Source organism: Octopus sinensis, linkage group LG30 (genome assembly GCF_006345805.1).
Source record: "Octopus sinensis linkage group LG30, ASM634580v1, whole genome shotgun sequence".
Classification (NCBI taxonomy): domain Eukaryota; kingdom Metazoa; phylum Mollusca; class Cephalopoda; order Octopoda; family Octopodidae; genus Octopus; species Octopus sinensis.
The window spans coordinates 8,017,431-8,041,760 of record NC_043026.1 but is presented as its reverse complement, the minus strand read 5'-3'; the positions used below and the strand labels follow the sequence as shown (position 1 = coordinate 8,041,760).

At 36.3% G+C, this 24,330-nt stretch overlaps 1 protein-coding gene across 5 annotated transcripts in view; it reads left to right on the top strand.

The window, feature by feature from the left end:
• LOC118768538 overlaps positions 1–22,620 on the top strand; it is a 492,176-nt gene extending 469,556 nt beyond the window's left edge. For 2 of the 5 annotated variants that reach the window (XM_036515221.1, XM_036515220.1), the window contains exon 2: positions 18,924–22,620. In XM_036515221.1, coding sequence (XP_036371114.1) covers positions 18,931–22,158 — 3,228 coding nt within the window. In that variant the 5' untranslated portion in view covers positions 18,924–18,930 and the 3' untranslated portion in view covers positions 22,159–22,620. Of the gene's footprint in view, positions 1–624; positions 648–8,308; positions 8,492–10,193; positions 10,342–18,923 lie in introns of those variants that run through there. The other 3 variants (XM_036515216.1, XM_036515218.1, XM_036515217.1) reach the window with 3 other exon arrangements.
• The last annotated feature ends 1,710 nt before the right edge of the window (positions 22,621–24,330 follow it).

Genomic DNA, 24,330 nt, shown 5'->3' with positions numbered 1-24,330 from the left:
ATTTCTTTTCATGCAGTCTTCATGTCTGCCCAGGTCTTGATGGGTGTGGCACATCCCTACGCACACACATTAGCATGCAGGTGGTTGCACACACGCATACATATATGCACACACATACACATGAATAGAAATTGCAAGAGGTCAAAATAATAAGCAAAAAAAAAAAAAATAAGTGAAAAAGGAAAAAAAACCGGTTGTTGTGCATTATTGAATGAAAGGATTTAATACCTGCTGAATAGAAGAATCAGGTGAGTTTTATTTGAAAAGATGAGATTTAGGCCAGCTACAATGTCACCTGTGTTTATGTCTAAGTAAAAACATACATAAGAGTGAGTGTGTGTGTGGGCAGATGTGCTTGGGTGCACATTTACTTATACATAAATACAGATATATTTATGACCTTACCCGAAAACAATTGTTTGAAATAAAACTCACCTGATGTTTCTCTATTCAAAAAGATTTAGTCATTTCAGTCAATAAAGCACAACCTATTTTTTAGGTTTATGAGTTTGTTTTCGCAAGATTATCCATGTTTCTGGCCCAGTCAACTGAAAACAGGTAGACACCCTACCACCACCTCAATGGCCAAGAATACCCTTATGGACAGGTGGATCAGAGGCATAAGGACCCCTGAAAACTATGACCAGGTGACAAAAATGTCACCTGATAGCTGCGTGTACCAAAGTTAATTTAAAGGGTCAAATGTTTAAGTTCAATAAAAAATGTCAATGAATGCCAAGTATGGAGACTTATCTTTGACTAGGTATTTCTCCTGCAGTTGCTTTACCAGAAATATAGCATCAATAGTGCTTCTCCCTGGCACAAACCCAAACTGCATCTCATCTAAACTAACTCACTCCCTATTTAGTTGGGCTATGTCCCTCTCCGTGGCTTTCATCACCTGGTCCAACAATTTCATACCTCTGTAATTAGTTTTGTCTAATGCATCACCTTTACCTTTGTAGCAATTGATTATGGTGCTGCAACACCAGTCATTGGGTATGACCCCTTTGCACATCACCTGCTTGACTATACATGTGACTAGACTACAGCCTACACCACCAGATATTTTAAGCATCACAGCAGTGATTCCTAATGAGGCAGGAGCTTTCCCTGCTTCCATACCCTTAATTGCTTTATCTACCAAGGTACTGTCAATTTGAATAGCTGATCCCTCTGTTAGGTCAACATTTGGCACACTTTCTCCCATTCAGGAACCATTTATAGTGGCATCTCCAAGTCTCTCTCTTTGCAGCATCATTAAATGCAAGTGACCCATCATCCATGCAGACACATTTCTCTCTTTTGACATCACAATTCTCTCTCACACACTGTCTTGCAATATGAAACACTTTGAGTTTCTGGTCCACACAAGAAAGAACATTGGCAAATTTTTTTTCTTACCTGCTTCCCTTCTGGCTAGTAAACCTGTCTCCTAGCTTCCTCTGGGCGATCTGATACAGTTCCCTGCTTCCACCACACTTCCAGTCCTTCCATGCCTGTTTCTTTTCCCTAATGACCTTGTCAACTACATTGTTCCACCACCATGCCACCTTAGATCAAGTGGGCCTTTGCATCAGCCACAGATCTGGTCAGTAGCCCGCAACATGTTGTCCCATAGGAACCTTCAATTGTCCTCCAGAAGTGGTGTCACACTTCTCCTGTCTCTTTTATGCAGTTGTGTATCCCTCATCTGTAGAAGTTGGTAGGCTGCATCTAGAGTCAAGGCTTTACCTCAGAAATAAGTTTGTCATCTGAAAATTTCTTCCCCTTCAAAAAAGATTTCATGGTCGGAAAGAGGTGGAAGTCAGATGGTGCGAGGTCAGGAGAGTAAGGATTTCATAGCCACAGGAGTGTGCTTCCATCTGGGCAACATGTGTTTTGTGAACTGAGTTGTTGTCTTTGAGGAAGCAGACTCCTTTGGTCAGCATGCCATGCTTCTCTGCTTTGATGGCATCCTGCAATTTCTGCGGCAGAGAAGCATGATGTGCCCCATTAATTGTGGAGCCCTTTGCCAGAAAATCCATCATCACTAATCTGTGCTGGTCCAAAAAGATTGAGCATCACCTTGCCTGGTCAGGGCTGGACACGACCCTTCTTTGGAGGTGATGAGTTATCATACTTCCATTGTTTTGACTGGACTTTAGTCTCAGGACCATTGTGATGGACCCATGCTTCATCCTGTGGATAAGTCTGCCAAAAAAAAACCTCCTCATTTTCTTGACACATTGCCAAAAGGGCCTTGGAACAATTGACCCATTCCTGCTTTTGAAAAGATGTGAGCATCTGGGGAATCCATTGTGCTGATAACATGTACAAATGGTTGTAAATGAGTTTTTTTCCACAGATCCTAAGCTTATCTTCACTTTTTGGGTTAGTTGCCATAAAGTTCTGTGGTGATCCTCCAAAATGCAGCTTCCACTTTATGGATGGCATCATCATCAATGGCAGAATGTGGTTGTCCAACAGTTTCCACCAATGTCCAGCCCCATTTGAACAGGTGATGCCAGTGCTTGACTATGTTGTATGATGGTGCATCGTCACCATAAGTGCTTCTTTCATCTCATCATTTGGTGTACGACCTTCCAAGTATAAGAACCTGATCCCTGATCTGCATTCAACTGCCTCCATTATAACAGCTTAGTCCACTTCAGCAGCCGCAAAAGACAAACGAATCCGAGTGGAAAGCTGCAATTTACAATGTGACATGGAGAGACAGGTATGACTATACCTGTACAAGTTCCGTTTCCTGCAATAACTGGAAGTGGGTGGGTGAGGGAACATCTTTAATGAACACCCCTCATATTTTTGTTAAGCCTTGTATTTATTCCAGCGATCCCTCCTTCTTTCTCACTCAATCATTATATGTCCTCCCTCCTCTCTCACTGTTTTCTCTCTCATTCTGCTCTCTCTTCATCTCCTATGTTTAATTTCAGAGGGAGATTTGGATGTTATTTCTAACAAGCCGAGTCACAATGCTAATATTTCAGTATAATGTGTGATTTAAAGGGATTTGACTGCTATTTCTACAAGAGAAAATATCAATACAACTATAACACAGATATACAAAAAGCGACTCCCTGCCCTCAGAAAGAATAGATTTTTTTTTCCTGATTTATGGAGAATGCTAGAAATTTTAAGGGGAGGGGTTGAATCAACATTGATCTAGCTACCAGATAGAGATCCTGTATGACCTCATATATACATGCATTAGAAATTACACTGTAATTAGAGCTTTAATTGGCTGGTAATTCCAACGAGCCTTCCTACAATGCAGTTAATTTCCTCAGACATAACACAGCATGATGTGTGATTTTAGGAGATTTGACTGCTATTTCTAGAAGCATATATGTATTAATATAACTATATATGATATATATTATTGTAGTTATAGTATGTGTGTGTGTGTGTGTGTGTGTGTTCATAAGGCAGCGTGTTGGCAGAATCCCTCACATGCCAGAGGAAATGCTTCACGCCGTTTCGTAGTTTCACATTGTGAGTTCAAATTCTGGTGAGGGTTGCTTTGCATCCAATCGTTCCAGGGTCATGAATTGAGCACAAATCAAGTAATAGGGTCAATGTAATCGATTAGGTGCCCACAATAATTGCAGTCCTTGTGCTAAATGTAAAATGAGAATTATTACATAATTAATAGATGAATAGAAAGATAGAGAAGGAGAGAGTGACAGAGAGAGAGAGAGACGTTACAGTATGTGTATGTGTATAAGCCGGTGAGGTGGAAGAATCGTTCACACGCAGGGTCGATGGAGTCAATTAGCTGCCTCTACTAGAATTCCAGGCCTTGTGCCAACAGACAAAGAATAATCATATATGTGTATGGTAGAAAATGGTGCCCTGGGACTGAATGTCTAACGGAGGAGGGTTGCAAGGAAGGTATCTGATCCTAAAATGCTGTGAAGAAGAGCTGATAATAGATAGACAGACACACAGAGAGACAGGTCTGTGATTTAGGGAGACTTGGCTGCTATTTCTTGCAGCAGGTCTAGTGTCCATTAAGCATTGATACATGAGATATTTAAATATTTTTCTTTCTGCTTCTTTCTATATTTTGTCCATGTCGGAATTCTGATTGAAGCATCCCATATAATCACTCATAACAGTTTTGTTTTTTTTCAGTTTCCAGGAAATTTTGTTTTAATATTTTGAAATTAAAAAAATGGACAGTCTGGACTTTGTGCTTAAATCCCATCAAAAGACCATTAAATGAATTTATTGAAAGATAATGAAAACATCAATACGTAAGAGTGAGAAACAAACAAGGAGGGTATCAAGTGGTCATGCGATATGCTAAAAATAACAGCTAAATAGCCCTTAAAAAACACAAAAACTATCTTTTCTTTTCACTTTTGCATAACTGTATCAATTCCTGTGTTTAGAACAAATTTACAAAACTCTTCTAAAAATTCACAAAAAGGAAAAAGTTTTGAGGGGTTGTTTGGGGTGATTACATCAAAATTGCTCCTTCTCTTTCTCTGTCTTCATATACATGTTTGCTAAAATCTTGCTGTTGTTTCTAGCATATGAAGTGCTGCAGTTAAATGGACCTGTTGTTCATTTGTTGAAAGACAGCCATAGAATTTATAAGCTGCAGTTAATTTCAGTAGGTTGGAGGGGCATTTGGCTGCTATTTCTAACAGCTCTAGCCCTCATGTACAATTCAACTGTCACTGGTCACATACATAAATATGTATGAAGTTATGTTAAGACAAAATGGTGTTGTTAGAAGGGGATTTGGCTGCTATTTCTAACAGCTCTAACATTCTTAACTTTTATACATCATGAATTTATTTCTTTCTTTGGTCTTGATGGTTGTGGTGGTGTGGTGGTGTTGTGGTGTGGTGGTGGTGGTGGTGGTGGTGGTGGTGGTTTGGTGGTGGTGGTGTGTGGTTGTGTGTGTGTTGGTGTGTGTTGTTGTGTTGTTGTTGGTTTTGTGGTGGTGGTTGTTGTGGTGGTGGTGGTGTGGTGGTGTGGTGTGGTGTGGTGTGGTGGTGTGGTGTGGTGTGGTGTGGTGGTGGTGGTGGTGTGATATTGTTGGTGTTGTTGTTGCTGTCATGTCATTTCTCCCAAGCTTGTTGATCAAGTCAGTGAATGCCAGCTACAAATTTATTGTTCCACATGTGATTTGGGTGAGGTTTACCTACTTTCTCTAATAGTCCATGCTAGTGGTGGTGGTCATGGTGCCTGTCGGAGGGAGAGGATCGTATTAGTGTAGTTATAGCAGTTTAGCCCCAACTCAGCCCTGATCCATCAAATCTAGAAGCCAAGACATACTATTTGGACTAACTTTACACAGCATCTCGCCAGACAGTGAAAAACATTAAATACCAGTAATACATTGTTACCATTCTGCTCACGTAATTATTAGGTTTTGGGGCACTGAGTAAGTTATGGGGACTGCGTTACATTCTCTCACTAATTAATTAGCTTGCATTATGTGCATAATGTACATATACATACAAAAATCATATATAGGTAAATATATATATACAAAATAAGAAAATGGAGAATACATCCAAATCAAATATTAATTTCCAGATAATACCCAATCACATACTTTATTAAACCACCACATAAGAAACTTTAAGGTCAAACATAATAATATAGAACAAAACAGTGTACATAAAGGAGTAATGTGATACAATAAGTATAATATGTATAAGAGAATATAAATATAAGTAAATAGCAGTATATTGGATATGGTTATCCCATGGAGGGTTGCATTTACAACCCCTATCTCAATTTGTATATATATATATATATATATATATATATATATATATATAATATATACACATATATATATATATATACACACATATATATGTACATATATATATATATACACATATGTATATATACATGCAAACAATCATATATAGGTAAATATATATATATAATATAATATATAATATATATATATATATACATATATATATATATTTATGTAAATAATATGAAATAAACTTTCCATTCTCGAGCTTTTAACTAAAACATGTGTTCCTTGTTCCTACACCTGTCTTTTGTTTCCTGTAAATTTGAACCATATACCTGTTTGTGTGATTGGATGCATGGACAGACGGACGGACGCAGAGACAGACAGTTGGACAGTCTCTCTACAGAAAGAGAGCGTTACTTTTCACTCCCCTCCTCTCTTATTAAATAGGATCATATTCGGAATAGGCAGAGTGAATGCACAAAGAAGTAGGAGCACCTGCATAATGAAGGGGTTCAGAAGACTGGACAGGGTGTGTGGATAGAGAGAAGAGAGAGGGGTGATCCCTAAGAGGGTGAGAGATACAGGAGTGTCTAAGGGGACAATGGTACGTCTGTGAGGGCATTGAGAGTGAATGTGTGTGAGGAGGCATATGAGGGAGAGTGGAGGGGCATGAAGTAGGAGGAAAGGAAAGTGTTGTTGAGAAGGGGTGGAGGACCAGATTGTATTGGGGGAAGGCATGAGTGTAAAGTGTGTGACTGTATGTATGTGTGTGTATGTGTATATATATATATATATATATATTATATACATCATATATATATAGATATACACACACATATATACATATACACACACACATATATATATACACAACCACAAATCATCATCATCATCATCATCGTTTAACGTCCATTTTCCATGCTAGCATGGGTTGGACAGTTTGACCAGGGTCTGGGAAGCCAGAAGACTTCACCAAGCTCCAGTCTGATCTGGCAGCGTTTCTACGGCTGGATGCCCTTCCTAACGCCAACCACTCTGTGAGTGTAGTGGGTGCTTTTACGTGCCACCGCACAGGGGCAAGAGGGGAGGCTGGCAAACGGCCACGATTGTTGGTGCTTTTACGTGTCACCGACACGAACGACAGTCAGGCCACGCTGGCATCTGCCACGTTCGGACGGTACTTTTAACATGTCACCGGCACAGGTATCTTAACAACAATTTCCATTTGGGCAAATTAATTTATTTGCACAGTAATAGAGAAACTTGAGTTCCCTTTGAAATTACTCTTGTGGTTTGGGCTTTAACTGCCCTCTCTAGCACGTAAGGTGTCCTGTTAAAGGTCACCTCTTTTGTGTATAAATATGTGCACAATTATATTTATATCTATAAATATTGGATTCAAATTTTGGCACAAGGCCAGCAGGTTCGTGGAATGCTCCAGTTTTGATTGCATCAGTCCCAGTGGCCATCGTCCCTGAATGTGAGTCTCCATGGAATTAGAACTCAGAACATAAAGTCAGATGAAAACACTGCTAAGCATTTTGCCTGGTGTACTAACGATTCTGCCAGCTCAGCAGATATACATACATATATACACACACACACATATATATATATATATATACATATATATTTATATTTTTTTTCTAGTTTCAGCTCAGAGCTGCGGCCATGCTGATGCACCGAGCCATACAGAGCTCTCGGTCATTGGCTCAATACATACATATATACATTCCTATAACAATAGAATCTGACTAGAAGGAGATTTGGCTGTTATTTCTAGCAGGGTTAGCTACTCTAAAGCATTCTCCTTCCTTGCTTCGTTCAATGTCCGACACATTAACGATGAAGTCATTCACTGCATAAATAATAGTCCTTTCTTCTAAAGGCACAAGGCCTGACATTTTGTAGGGAAGCGGACGGTCGACTACATCGGCCTCACTACTCAAATGATACTTGTTTTATTGACCCTGGGAAGATGAAACAATAGTCGACCTCGGTGGAATTTGAACTTGGAACGTAGCGACAAGTGAAATACCACTAAGCATTTCGCCCAGCATGCTAACGATTCTTATTAATTATAATAATAATAATAACTATAATGGGCTTATTGTATACAATGTTAGGGTCACTACAACTCATTGGAAAAGGTATGCCTGTATGTGTGTATGTATATGGGTGTGTTTGTAGGTACATGTTTATATGTATATATATGTATTGTGTGTGTGTGTGGTGGTGTGTGTGTGTAGCTATATAAGCATGTATACAAATTTAAATGTTGAGGATGGGATTTTTCCATATAAAGAAAGAAGGCAAAATAAGTGAATATGATTGGTTCAGAAACATGAAACACTTGAATGGAAATGCATGGGAGGTGGTGGTGGTGGCCATGTTGGAGAGGATGTAAAGAGAGAAAGAAAGAATATAGGATTGGATGGGAGGTGGGGAGAGGGTGTCATTTATACAGTCTGTGGTAATCTGAGATAGGCGTGTCGATGCAATCTGGCTAACATATACTACAACACACCAACATATACACACACATACCTATACACTACAACAGACATACTTTTAAACCAAGATACATACCCATGACAAGGTAACACCCACCAGGTGTCCAGAAACTTCTTCCTGGTAGATTATAAATATAGCTGTAAGTGCAGCACACTAGCCAAACCATTGCCACTTTTGCATGATATTTCTGAGAGAGACGGTCTTCAGGCTAGAATAAACACCTCAGCACAAGTAATCCAGGTAATTATTTTATTTAATACGCAATTTACCAATACACTTCGTTAAAGCTTCATTAGAACTATTTCAAACATAAACTTTTATATTGGAATTTGTTTTATTTTCAGGCAGTATTTTAAAGTCTAGAAACTTTTCAAAGATTTTACACTGTTACATTACAAGTAAAAATTTTCATTTCCAGAATATAAAATAAAGTATAGTTTGGTTATGACTATGTCAAAACTATTTAATGGAAATTAGAGGAATGGATATGTTCATCTAAGGATACACAATTTTAGGTAGTTTACAGTGGATTTCTAATTCTCAAGTGAAATTTAAAATTTGTAAATTAATTTTATGGCTGTTAAATTATTAGTTTTTTGTAAACTTAATTTTTTAAAAGCTTAGCAAGGAAGAAGGGCCCTGCCGATGGTCCTTTATATTTCCAGGGTCTTCAAAAGTGGTAAATGGAAGATAGACATTCTCAAAACAAGAGACCTAACATACAACAGAAATCCTCTCCTAAAAAGCATCTCAAGGGCCAGGTGATGGTGTCAAAAAAGGTGATAGATTAAGTCTGCAACCCAGGGAGGCAACAAAAGGATTTGATCTCAGATCACAAAGAACCACATTAAATACTACAAGGCATCTTGTCAAATATATAAATCCATCAGACCACCACCTCAGACTGGCATTTTAATTATCGACCCTTGCATAATAAAAAATCAAAATTAATCTCGCAGGATTTGAACTCAGCAGACAAAGAGTTCGTATAAATACCACAAGGTAGTGTGTGTGTGTAGCTATATATGTATACAATTTCAATATTGAGGATCGGATTTTTCCATAAAAAGAAAGAAAGCAAAATAAGTAAAAAACAAATTTATAGCCTGATTAAGTTTGTGTCTAAGTCCAACGTTCTAACGACTCTATTAACACAATGTAAACACATTTTTGTTTATTTGTATTTTTTAATGTTCATATAAGCATTTTTTGCCACTAAATTCAAAAATCACATTCATTTTTACCTAACATCGATAGTTATTTATTTATTCCTAATTTCATATTTGCTCGTTTATTTGTAACTTTTCTCTACAGCACTTTGTTAGTTCAATCTATTTTAGTATTGTAAGGATAATTACACAACATTTAGTAATTTTTCATTGATTGAAAAGTATTTAGGAAGTATAATATTAGTTACAACAAAAAGAAACAATAAAACTCTGCACTGTAAATGCCTTGATAACTCTTTCTTAAGATGAGAAGTGCTTTGACGATCGAGATTTTCTAGAGTGTATACCTTCATCTCTTCTGACTAGAGACCATATATAATCTCCCATCATAGCAGTATCCCATCGTCCTTGGTATCTTCTTTCCATAGTTGCAACGTCCTGATGAAATCTCTCACCATGATCCCCACTTCATGGCATTTCCAGTTCACAGATGTCTTGCAGTCTTCCCCCAGTAGATTCCATTCCTTCAACCTTGATGAAACAAGTTCAACTCCTGACTTAGTAAGACCCAGATCCCTGATTAAATCATCTAGCTCACTCTGATTTGGAAAGTGAGGCTCTGAAGTCGTTCATGGTACGAAAGCTTCTGCCATTTCTTGGCTTCTGCTACTTGTTGACTCTTCAGATGAAATATTTTCTGGTGGTAGTGGTACTCGTAAACTGTCAGGTGCTCTAGATGATCAGCTTCGACATGGTTTGACAAGGTAACACCCACCAAGTGTCTAGAAACTTCTTCCTGGTAGATTATAAATATAGCTTTAAGTGCAGTACACTAGCCAAACCATTGCCACTCTTGCAAAATATTTCTGAGAGAGAGACAGTCTTCAGGCTAGAATAAACACCTCAACACAAGTAATCCAGGTAATTATTTTATTTAATACGCAATTTACCAATACACTTCGTTAAAGCTTCATTAGAACTATTTGAAGCATAAACTTTTATATTGGAATTTGTTTTATTTTCAGGCAGTTTTGATATATTTTTATAAATTACATTTAAATATTGTATTTGAAGGAATAATCTATGTTATAATTTGGTAAATTTAGAAATATTCTTGGAGATTTCTGTGGAATTATCAGCTTGGTTGAGAAATAGAATAGTGATGGGTGTTTTTTTTAAAGTGTAGATTTGTGGATGAGAAAGACATGAATAATAATTGAAGAGAGGGTGTGTCATTTATAGAGATAGGTTAACAGACTAAATGGTGGTGGTCGTGGTGGTAGAAAGATTTCCAGTTATGTATGTAATGTGAGGCTGATGTGTTTTACTCCTTTAGTTATTGAACCACGGCCATGCTGGAGCATTGCCTTGATGTATTTAACTGATTGTATTAGCATCGGTATTTCTTTTTAAGTCCGGTAAATATTTTAACCGAATCTATTTGTGGATCAGCTAAATTAGGAAATGGAGTTAATATTTTAATTAAACAGCAAGTACTAATGATTAAATGATGGAAAGAATATATATATACTAGCAGTATCGCCCGGCGTTGCTCGGGTTGTAAGGGAAATAACTATATAAGCATTTTAGAGAGTTATAGCCAAAAAATAGCAAAAAAATGCATTAAAAATTGAAAAAAAATTAAGGTAAATTTTTCTTTAAATCGTTGACACATCGTAGATATTTTTAGAGAGTTACTTCCCTTATATAAAAGCGAAAAAAATGCATTAAAATGGAAAAATATGATGGTAATTTTTTTTTAAATCGTAGACTCATCGTAGACGCGCGCTAATACCCAGAAGGGCTCGTTTGTTATTCTGGGTAACTTTCTGTAAAATTATTAAAATTTTGTTCAAACATCGCTATAGAAAATGGGTTATTAGCTAATATTCAATTGGGTATACAACAAAATTTTACGATAGAATTTGTTATTCTGGGTAACTTTCTGATACCCATAATAATATTTATGGCAAAATAGGCCTTAATTTCATTTAAGGTTGTGGGAAATAACAAACTATCCTTTCTTTCGTTTTGTTTACGTTTAGCGTAACAGTTCGTTTCTGCCGTAATGATTTCAAATAGGCTCATTCGAAAAAGTAAATAGAAATAGTGTAAGGCTTTACTCTTCTGGGAAAGTCTGTGGCTTGGTGCAGTTTCTTCAGAAAACTCACCGAAAGAAACAGTTTTTAAATTTTCACTCCATTCAGGTACCAATTCGTTTTCTTTATCGCTGTCGGATTCACTGTTTTCACTTTAATAGCTGCCAACTTGCAAAGACAAAGGAGGAGAAGGGTGATAGCGTGAGTGAAACAATTCGCTCCCTTTGTGTGTGTGTGCGTTTGCGTGTGGTGTAAACCAGACTAAGAAAAGCATTTGACACACACACCAGAATGTGAGTTTTCTGTAAATTTTGCTTAATTGGAGTTTAAATTTTAAAAACTGGACCTGGCATGACGCGATGCATTGTACTCTTAAAACTGCTAGGTAAATTGTAATTGAAGAAATCCTATATTGTAGATTTGTATAACTCCCAAACGGAGGCAGATAAAATCTGCCTTTTATAATAAGACTAGCAGTATCGCCCGGCGTTGCTCGGGTTTGTAAGGGAAATAACTATATAAGCATTTTTAGAGTTATAGCCAAAAAATAGCAAAAAAATGCATTAAAAATTGAAAAAAAATTAAGGTAAACTTTTCTTTAAATCGTTGACACATCGTAGATATTTTTAGAGAGTTACTTCCTTATATAAAAGCGAAAAAAATGCATTAAAATGGAAAAATATGATCGTAATTTTTTTTTAAATCGTAGACTCATCGTAGACGCGCGCTAATACCCAGAAGGGCTCGTTTGTTATTCTGGGTAACTTTCTGTAAAATTATTAAAATTTTGTTCAGACATCGCTATAGAAAATGGTTATTAGCTAATATTCAATTGGGTATACAACAAAATTTTACGATAGAATTTGTTATTCTGGGTAACTTTCTGATACCCATAATAATATTTATGGCAAAATAGGCCTTAATTTCATTTAAGGTTGTGGGAAATAACAAACTATCGTTTCTTTCGTTTTGTTTACGTTTAGCGTAACAGTTCGTTTCTGCCGTAATGATTTCAAATAGGCTCATTCGAAAAAGTAAATAGAAATAGTGTAAGGCTTTACTCTTCTGGGAAAGTCTGTGGCTTGGTGCAGTTTCTTCAGAAAAATCACCGAAAGAAACAGTTTTTAAATTTTCACTCCATTCAGGTGCTAATTCGTGTTCTTAATCGCTGTCGGATTCACTGTTTTCACTTTAATAGCTGCCAACTTGCAAAGACAAAGGAGGAGAAGGGTGATAGCGTCAGTGAAACAATTCGCTCCCTTTGTGTGTGTGTGCGTTTGCGTGTGGTGTAAACCAAACTAAGAAAAGCATTTGACACACACACCAGAATGTGAGTTTTCTGTAAATTTTGCTTAATTGGAGTTTAAATTTTAAAAACTGGACCTGGCATGACGCGATGCATTGTACTCTTAAAACTGCTAGGTAAATTGTAATTGAAGAAATCCTATATTGTAGATTTGTATAACTCCCAAAGGGAGGCAGATAAAATCTGCCTTTTATAATAAGAGATATATATATATATATATATATATATAAAGTGAGAGAGAGAGAGATACACACTTGTATACATACATATATACACACACTCTTCACGTTTGTGCTAATTTCCTCCTACCATTTTATAAACTATAAAAAATGTGTCCAGGATTTCAAATACTTTTACAAGAAGAGAAAGTTTATATTTTTTTGAACAATTTCAAAAATATTTGATGAATTCTAAAGAAAGAAAATGTAAATTATATTTAATGACAAAAGGTTTTAGATTTTATTTTGCATGGAAAATTCAAAGTTTGTAAATCAATTTTACAGAAATATAAGCTAAGAAATGAAATAGGTACGTAATTGTGTCTTTATTTTTGTCCCACTAACATTGCTTGACAACCGATTTTGGTGTGTTTACATCCCTGTATCTTAAAAGTTCAGCAAAAGACACCAATAAAATAAGTACTAGGCTTACAAAGAATAGGTCCCAGGGTCAATTTGTTTGACTAAAGGCAGTGCTCCAGCATGGCCACAGTGAAATGACTGAAACAAGTACAAGAATAAAAGAATATATATATATACATATATACACGTACACTATATAAATACACACACACACATAATATATACATGTTTATGTAAAAGGGAAATAAAATGTTGAAGTTGATATTGAAAAGGAGAGAGGGAATGAGAGAAAGAGAGAGAGAGAGAGAGAGAGAGAGAAGAAAGTAAAAGAAGAGAAGGACATATGAAGGATATAAAATAGGAAAGGAAGGGTTGTTATCATTATTATTAATTACTATTACCATTATTATTATTAATTACTATTACTATTATTTGGGTGGTGACCTGGCAGAATCGTTAGCATGCTGGGCAAAATGCTCGGCAGCTATTTGTTTGCCTTTACGTTCTGAGTTCAAATTTTGTCGGCATCAACCTTTATCCTTTCGGGGTCAATAAAATAAGTACCTTTTGACTTCTGGGGTAGATGTAATCAATTTACCTGCTCTCCAGAACAAGCTGGCCTTCTGTTAAAATTTGAAGCCATTATTATTATTATTATTATTATTATTATTATTATGACTCATCTGCTACTACATTCTGAGTTCAAATTCCACCAAGGTCAACTTTGCCTTTCATCCTTTTGGGGTCGATTCAATAAGTTCCAGCTATGCACTGGAGGTGATGTAATTTACTAGTCCCCTGACTGCAAATTTCAGGCCTTGTGCCTATAGTAAGAAAGTATTCTTCTTCTTCTTCTTCTTATATTATTATTATTATTATTATTATATTATTATTATTATAATTACTGTGACGAGCTGGCAGAATTGTGAGGATGCAAAGCAAAATGTTGAGCGGCATTTTGTCCATCTTTACATTCTGAGTTCAAATTCCACCAAGGTTGACTTAGCCTCTCATCCTTTTCGGATCGATAAATTAAGTACTAGTTGAGTACTGGGGTCAGTGTAATAGACTGGACCCTTCCTTGAACTTGCTGGCCTTGTGCCAAAACTTGAAATCATTTTTATTATATTAAAAAAAACATAAAAGAAATCATTGCTGTTGTTGTTGTTGTTTTTGCTGCTGCTGCTAATATTATTATTATTGATGTTGTTATTGTTATAGTTATCGATATTCTTCTTCTTCTTCTTCTTCTTCTTATTATTATTATTATTATTATTATTATTATTATTATTATTATAATTACTGTGACGAGCTGGCAGAATTGTGAGGATGCAAAGCAAAATGTTGAGCGGCATTTTGTCCATCTTTACATTCTGAGTTCAAATTCCACCAAGGTTGACTTAGCCTCTCATCCTTTTGGGATCGATGAATTAAGTACTAGTTGAGTACTGGGGTCAGTGTAATAGACTGGACCCTTCCTTGAACTTGCTGGCCTTGTGCCAAAACTTGAAATCATTTTTATTATATAAAAAAAAAATAAAAGAAATCATTGCTGTTGTTGTTGTTGTTTTTGCTGCTGCTGCTAATATTATTATTATTGATGTTGTTATTGTTATAGTTATTGATATTCTTCTCTTCTTCTTCTTCTTCTTCTTATTATTATTATTATTATTATATTATTAATATTATTATTATTATTAATGTGATGAACAAGCAGAATTGTTACAAAATGCCAGACAAAATACTTTGCATCATTTCTTCCAAGTTTACATTTTGAGTTCAAATTCCACCAAGGTTGATTTTGCCCCTCGTCCTTTTGGGATTGATAAAATAAGAACCAGTTAGGGGCTGGGGGGTGACATAATCAGTTAACCCCCCACACCCAAAATTTCAGGCCTTATGCCTATAGTAGAAAGGATTATTATTATCTTCAAAATATTACCAAAAAAATTTGGGGGCATGGCTGTATGGTTAAGAAATTCACTTCAGAACCTTGTGGTCTCAGGTTCAGTCCCACTTTGCAGCACCTTAAAGAATTAACTTCTTCTAATGTTCCAGGTCGACTCAAGCCTTGTGAATGGGTTTCATACATGGAACTGATAAAGCCTATGGTATATACATGTGTGTGTATATTCATGTATGCATATCTACATTTGTACATGTATGTGTATGCATGTGTGTGTGTGTGTGTGTGTGTGTGTGTGTGTGTGTGTGCATATGTCTGCTCATGTCTCCTTGTTTTGACATCTGCTGCGAATTATAAACAAATGTCACGTCACACAAACAGAGTCGTTTGTTTGCAGTGTTCCACCAGAAAACATATCCAACCATTGTGCTGTTCATGTTGGAAGAACTTGGGGAAATATTCTCTTGCTTGAAACCAGCTGAAGATTGGTGACCCTCATCGAGTATAGTCATAGACTTGACTGAGTGGCACTCACAAGAACCTGGCAAGAAACAAAACAAAATTATTAGAAGGAAAATACAGAAAAGAAAATACACCACCTGATGTATTATAAAGGTTTTGACATCCATTTTCCCTAACTGGCATGGGTAGGACAGTTGACGAGGAAGCAGTGAACCAGAGGACATTGCTGAGCTCCAATGAAAGATTTGGCAAGATTTCTACAGCTGGATGATCTTCTTAACACCAGATGCACACATACACGTGTGTGTGTGTGTTTATGCATGCATAAGAGTATATGAATGAATAAACATGGGTTTACTTATGTTTGATTGCACATCTGACTTTGTATGCTAGCATGGGTTAGATGAATATATTATTGTAGCCTTGTTTTACAGACAGACAGCCTTCCTATTGCTCACCCAAAACCATTTTGCAAGAACAAAAGTTCTTATTTCCCATGTCTTCCAAGGTGGGGGTGATTGGTTGACAGATGTTTCTGCCTGGAGCAACTTAAAAGAGATTGCAAACATAAACAAATGCACAGACACCTACGCGCACACACACTCAGCTCGAGTTCACTGCTTCCTGTAGCAGAAACAGCTGGAAGCTAATGAAGGTGTCTACGTAACTCTTGTTCTTTTGTCATTCATTGATTCATAGCTATAAACATACATGGACACAAATATTTATACATGGGTATGTGAAGGTATATATATGTATATATATATCATCATCATCATTTAGCGTCCGCTTTCCATGCTAGCATGGGTTGGACAGTTCAACTGGGGTCTGGGAAGCCAGAAGGCTGCACCAGGCCCAGTCTGATCTGGCAAAGTTTCTACGGCTGGATGCCCTTCCTAACGCCAACCACTCCGTGAGTGTAGTGGGTGCTTTTTACATGCCACCGACACAGGTGCCAGACGAGGCTGCACAATCAGATGGTGCTTTTTATGTGCCACCGGCACTGGTATCACAGCTACAATTTCCATTGATGTTGATCGACTTGGATTTTGATTTTGATTTATATATATATATATATATATAAATATTTAGCAGAAGTAACAAACTGACCCAAGATCCGAAATTTTCGTTTATTAGCATTTATCAAACTGGTTCTTTGGAGGTGTATTCCCAGACCTCCAAAACCCAGTTTGATGAGTGTCAACTCTCGGACCTTGAGTCCCTACTGCCATGCCCCTATCACCCCCACCTCTATCTTTCATCTCTCAATCACTCTCTCTTCTTCTTTTTACTCTATCTTACTGCTGTGACAAAGATTTGCAGTAAATCTCTTCTCTTCACCATTCTTCCAATGAAACTGGGGATGTTACTGGACCTACCTGAGTCTCTCCCCAACACTCAGCCACTCCTTTTCATATATTTATTACCCTAGATCTCTCACCCATCCCAAGGTATATGTCACACCCAGAGATTGAGGGGACCCTTTAGTTTTGTCAAGGACATGGTGATCGTCTCTAGTGATGGTGCCATAAGATGCACCCAGTGCACATTGTGCAGTGGTTGGTGTCAGGAAGAGCATCCAGCTGTGGAAAGATAACCAGAAAATGTAACTTCAGGCAAGATATTCTTTGAACCATCCAACATGGAAAGTGGGGGTAAAATGATGATCATCATACATACATACAGACGTATGGATGTATAAATATACATATGTGCATCCTTGTGTATATATTATACACATTCATTCATATATATGTATGCATGTGTATATAAATACATCTACGATTAGATTAAAGTCTAATTATTATGAGGGGTTTTGTAGGTTTTTCTTCCCCAAAATAAACCAAGTAGAATGGCACAAATGAAACATAAACATTAATTCCAATTTAATTTTACAATAGAAATATTGGCAATTATCTGCTTTTCTCTTTATAAACTTTGTTGTCAACAACAGCAATAACAACAACATAGCCTTATCCAGCTTTTCTCCAAAATATGTTGTTGTTTAGTCCATGTTTATTCAAAGAGCTGACATCCTGAAGAAGGTCTCTTTTACTTTTCATTCCCCCTGGGGTCAACAGATTAACAGTCATTATTTCATAGACCAAGGAGGCGGTGGAGGATCATTCTGATGATGATGGGATACCACAATGTCATTAAACACCCCCACCAATATTTCCTAATCCACCTCATAAAACCCCCAATACTTCATAATAAACTACACCAAGTTATAACTCCTCACCTGACACAAAACAAAACACACTTCACCTGTCAAACCCCTTTTTCATACAAACACATCTTTCTCATTGCTACCCAACATTGTCCCTTATATAAAGATAATTAAGATGAACCTACCTTTCATTAATTGGGCTTATTCATTAACCAATCTTTATGATCTCAATCAGCAACAAATAATAACGATCCTCTCAACATGCTGTCTATCAGTGTGATTATATGAAAGCCTATCTTTGGATAAGCTTTCCCAGTTTAATCAATGTTGTGTATGATAATTGTGTGGATTATATTGAAATGTTGAGAGATTTACAGCATTTGTCAGGTTAAGAACAGTTTCATCTCCAGCTTTATTCGTATCTGTTAATCCAGGTAAATATGATGGAAACCAAGCCAACGATGACTGTCCCATCATTAGTAATACTTGTATCTGACAAATGTCTATGAAACCTAATAAAGTCTATCTTTTGCTAATTGTTCCATGTTAACGAAGTTTGAACATGATTGCTGTGTGTTGGGACATAATATAGCATGTACACCAATTAAAGTTAATTTTCTCTACAGCTTAGAGTGTCTCGTTATTGAGTGCTTTTGGAGCAGGGGAATCTCTTTGACTAACTATCGTTTAATAAATCTAAGCCACACATGACTATTTCTTTGTGATGTTGAGAGCAAATATCATTTCCAGTGAAAATAATTATTTCTAATATTTAGACTCCATGTAATTAATAAAACTTATTAATACATCTTAGAATAGATTGTAATTAGTTGTTTAAATATTAATTAGACAAGATTAATTCACTGACAGAAATACATAAATGTTTTGTTTGTGTTTTTCAAATGATGAAGCAAACATCATCTCCCTGAAACTTTAATATTTTCACAAAGCTAAATGTTTTCCTTATATTTCTTTACAGATTCACTATGGAAGACCAGACTGAAAATACTCAGAAAAGAGCTTTAAGGGGCTCGACACCAAAATGGGATGAAGAAGGAGGTGACAATAAAGGAGACCCTAAAAACTGGGAAATAATTAGAAAACAAGATGTTTTGGACAAACACATATCTTATACAAGATTCAATGCCTATGAGGACAAAATTAATTTGTTGATAAATTCTCAGGAAGAAGAATGTACTTTTTTTAAAAATATAGGAATGGATACAATTACTTTACAAAAAGAAAATGTTTACAATCAAGAATTAATAATTTCTGGAAAACTAGAATTGTTCCTGGAACACTATTTACAGAGAAATAATTTACAAGACAAACACAAAACCATTGAGCCATCAAAATTACCCACAAAATTCCGGCCTCTTTGCCCGGTTGTGACAAGAGAAGCAAAGATCGAGGAATCTGGAGAAGAATTGGAGAAAAGCATAATATCCAATGTCATTGTCATACGTGAGGGAATGGTAACATATTCCCACCATTTTATGACAATATGTTGTTTGTCAAGAAATGGTGACAGAATTGATGTCCATTGTCCATCTTCTGTCACCAATTTCACCAGAATCAGTGAAGACATGGTTCTGGCAACCCTCCCCTTCCAAGAAATGATTCTTATTATCAGCCCCAAAACCTTTAAGATCAAAAGGATAAAGTTGGGGTTATATATGGTGAGTTACTTGGAAGATTCTACACTAATAGGTGTAGAAATGTTTGGTAAAACAGTTTACCAATTTGATTGGGAGGATAACACTATTAACTATCAATTTATTACCAAAGAAACCCCTACAGATATTGCTGTAGGGGTCCAGAATATTCTTTTAATATCATTTCCCAGTATTAAAAGAGTAATCTGTTTTAAACTGGATGGCCAACAGTTATGGGAGGTAGAGACCCATTCTCTGCATCTCCCTAGTAAAATCTCTCTGTACCAAAATTATTTCTATGTCCTCCAGGGACAAATAATTTATAGGATTTCAGCTAAAGGTGGTGTAACAAGGAGGGACATTGGCAAGAAATGCCGCTCTATTTCTGTTGGTAAAGATACCATTTTGGTAACAGATTATTGCGGCAGACCACATGGTATTCAAATGAATAAAGACTTTTGGCCCAAACTGTCATACAACCACCAGCTACATACCCCCAGTTTAAAAGACTATATTGATATTGAGGATTGCTACAACATTACAAATATTCTACCTATGTCTACATCTTCTATATTAATAATTTACAAAAACAAGAAAGCTAAATTATTCACTGATAATGGGGAAATAATTAACCAAAATAATTCAGTTTTCCTTGAGCTTCCTTCTTTCTGTTGTAGAATAAACGCAAACAGATTCCTGGTATTTTATCGTGAAATGAAAGGATTTCAGTATATCACCTGTCCTGAACTAAGAAAAGGCCCTTTAATGAAAGTCCATACTGATTACATTACACTATGTCATGTTGTATCAAATAAGTGTTTAGCTCTAACCACAAGTGGAAACAAAAGCGAGGTCCATATCCTCTTGATCCACGAAGATAAAGTTGACATTGCAGAAAGAATTTCTCTGGGACATCATAATGTCAGCATTGCTGCAACTCCAATTAATTTTGTAGTCATAGATGGAAACGAAAATAAAATGGTATTTTATTCCACATGTGGTGAAGAACTTTTTCAAAAATACCTTCCATTCTATGGCCACCCTCATCACATCTACTCTGATAATGTTTATTTCTATGTCCTCTTCAGAAGACACTGTATTCTCAGATGTTACGATCTATATGGACAAATGAAATGGCAGTGGGAACTGCCTTTCCCTGTTCACCCTCACATTGCTGTTTTCCAAGGAACTCTTTATGTCCCGGACACTCAACTCAACAGGGTTCTTCTTTACAAGTATCAAGACCGGTCGTCTGGCTGCCTTTTACCCATTAAAAATCCTTATATCAGAAATCTAAATCTACGACTCAAAGAAAAGGAGAATGACCAAAAACTTGTCATTGGCGAAATATGTAATCTGTCCAATGGACAGTTGGTGGTGTTCGACATCAACCATGATTGCTTGTTGTACATTTCTGAGGAAGGAGACATTGTGTCCAGATTATCTCTGCCGTCTACAGCCACAGATATATGTCGATGGGGTTCTGATCATATAGGGGTCACATTACCCCTACAGAAACAATTAAGGGTCATCGGAAACCTATCAAATACAGTGAGAAGTGTATTATTAAGGCAGCCTTATGTACGGGTGTGTAAGATGGGTGAACGTGAAATTGTTTGTTATTGTGATAAACCATCACATTTAGACATTTTAACTATTAATTATTATAATCAAGTCGAAGTAATTAAGACAATTAATATCCCTGTGTTTGTGAAATCATTATCAATAGACAAGGAAACACTAAAGCTATTGATTGTTACTAGGGGAAAAGCTTTTCAGTACAACACTAGAATAGGTGGTGGTGGTCATAGAGGTCATAATTTGTTGGTTAATGATCTTGTTACTAATAATCATCTTAATTATTATATCGACCTGGTGGATGTATTTTCCAGACACATTTCTCTCAGCGAAATGTTGTCTTCCACTTTATATCTACAGGACCTGAAAGTTTCTGATAAAGCCAGACATATTCCTCTCCCTAAACATTTGGGAGACAAAGAACCAGTGTGGATTGAACGTTTGGTTATTACAGAAAATAATCTGATTGCAGGATGTGACAGGAAGAATGGAAACATTAAGATATTCACACTGGATGGTCACCTATTGGATTTAATCAAAGTGAATGTTTATGACAATACTAAAATGTGTCGATGGCAGTCAAACACACTGGTCATTACGAATGGGGATTATAAAGATCCTAATAAACACCAACTGTTGACATTAAAAGTGGAATATCCATTGTCGTTGCTAATTTACCAAACGAGAAATAATTATGATTGTATAGCTTCTTTATCAAATAATCAACTGGTTTTGAGTGAATGGAGAGATGTAAGACATTTGTATTTTGTTGAAATTGATGAAATACGTTCGAGTGTGAAGGAAACAAACAAAATAGACATACCTGAACCATTAATAGAGAGAAACGAAGATGGAAAGTATTATGATAGAATCCAGGATATTAAAGTTACTGATGAAGATGTCATCATTGTCTTAAACAAGAATTCATCATTTTCTTCAACAGTGGTGGTCAATATTTACATTCAGTCAGACACTACATGAAGTATTTTGGTGATGATGACAGGATGACAATTGATGACAGTTTTTTGTACATTTATGGTCGGTGGGAGAAATGTTTTCGTTTATCTGGATATAAAAAAATTTTGTGTTTGACCCAGAATGGGGAATACGAGAGAATATTTTTAAACAAAAGAATTTTTAAACATAAATTAGATTTCTCCAGTATAGACTGTAAAGGACCAAGGTTTGTTGGAAGCCATAGGAGGGGATGGAGGAATGAATTGTATGTTGAAGGGTTGTTTATGGTGAATCGAGACAGCTTCCCGGTTGTTCGTTTACAAACAGACGAATGTCCTGTTCAAGTAAAAGATTTTGATGTCTCTGAGGAAGGAAAGACAGTTGTGTGTGAAAAAGCCAATAATGGAAATGTTAAAATATTCGATGAAGACGGCCAGTTGCTACGTCACAGAAAAGTTGCAAGTTTAGTTGGTGGTGTGTGTTTTACACATGAATCACACATAATGGCCACGGTTCCTAAAAGGAAAGAAATATTTCAACTGAATGGAGAAGATTTGCAGACATCTCAAGTTTGGTCGAGTCTCATCCCTTATGGTGTAATATGGAGAAAAGTGGGAAATATTTACTTGTGTGTACATAATGAATTGATTGAATGTCATTGCATAAAGATTGATGGGGACCAAGTGAACATTCTGGATTCTGTGTCGTTATCAAATCTTGATTCTGGTCTTCGTTTCCCTTCCATTACATCTGAAACGAACAAGGAAATATTCAGTAATGAATTAATTAATAAATTGAAATACAGAAGAGGAGATGGAGATGGAGGAGGAAGAAGAAGAGGTAAATCAGGTGAAATAATTGGTAAAGGTAGATTAAAGGTGAGATGTGGTAATTACATAGCGGAGATTAATAATTCAGGAATTGATGAAATATCAGTGAGGAGACTTCCATATAGGACAGCAATGGTCCCTTTTTCCATTCCTGCATTCGAGGAACCTGTTGATTATGATTTGAGGGACATTAGGGACCGGAACAGTAAACTAATTAAGTTAGATGAGAATGTGAGTGTGTTGATGTTTCGAGAAAGTGTCACATTAATCAGAACAACAACAACAACAGTGGACATACTTCAACATGAACAACAACAACGACCACCACTGGACATATGTCGGTGGACAGAGGAATGTTTCATTGTCGCCTTTGGGAGAGAAATGAGGGTCTTCAACAGGGATCTCCGTCGTTTAAAAACCATCAGAACTGAGAAATACTACAACAGGATTTATAAATACAACGACAATCAACTCGTGTGTGGTGGTCATTATATTAGAGACATAACACAAGAAGAGAGAGACAAGAAATACGGAAGAATATGGGAGAACAACAAGGATTACTATTATTGCAAAGACCCCGACATCTTTGACTCTTATTATGTGGATGTGGTTGATATCAGCGATGGGAAATGTAAAGATGAAGTGTGTCGTGGGAAGATGGGGAGATCGGGAAGGTTGGAGGGAGAGGAAGGGGTGGTAGATGTGGGAGTCACATCTTTTGGTGATGTTGTTGTTTTGGGGAGGGAGATGAAGGAGAAGGTGTCTGGATGGAAGGAAGTTTTTGTTTTGTGGAATCGTTCAGTGAAAAGTCTTTGGTGAGGAGGATAAGAATAAAAGAAGAAATAATTTTTGGTCGGGAATATTATATTCCAAGACCTCATCTGACAATAATTGGTGAATGTGTTTATATAACAGATAGAAGAAACAATATTTACGAAATACCTCGACATATTGAAGAGGAAACATCTGAAGATAATCGAAAATATTTACTCCTCAGTGAGGATGATAATGAAGTCTTTGAAGTTCTTGGTTTGGATGTTTCAGAAAATTCTTTTATGGTTTTTGGAATTATTCCTGGACGTCAATCTTTTGCTTTCTTTTATTTTGACAAATAAATATTTCCAGAAATATTAAACTTCAATCTTCTTCTTATTATTATTGTAAATGGCTTCGCCCGGGAATCGAACCTGCATCGCATACATTGCATTCTACACACTAACACTTATCGTTGTAACATTCTTCAACACTCTCTCTTTGTGCGTGTGTATATATTTATATACAGTATATATAAATGTGTTTATATATATATACACACATATTTAGGAATGTATGTATAGACATAAGGCTATAAGTATGTATGTTTGTG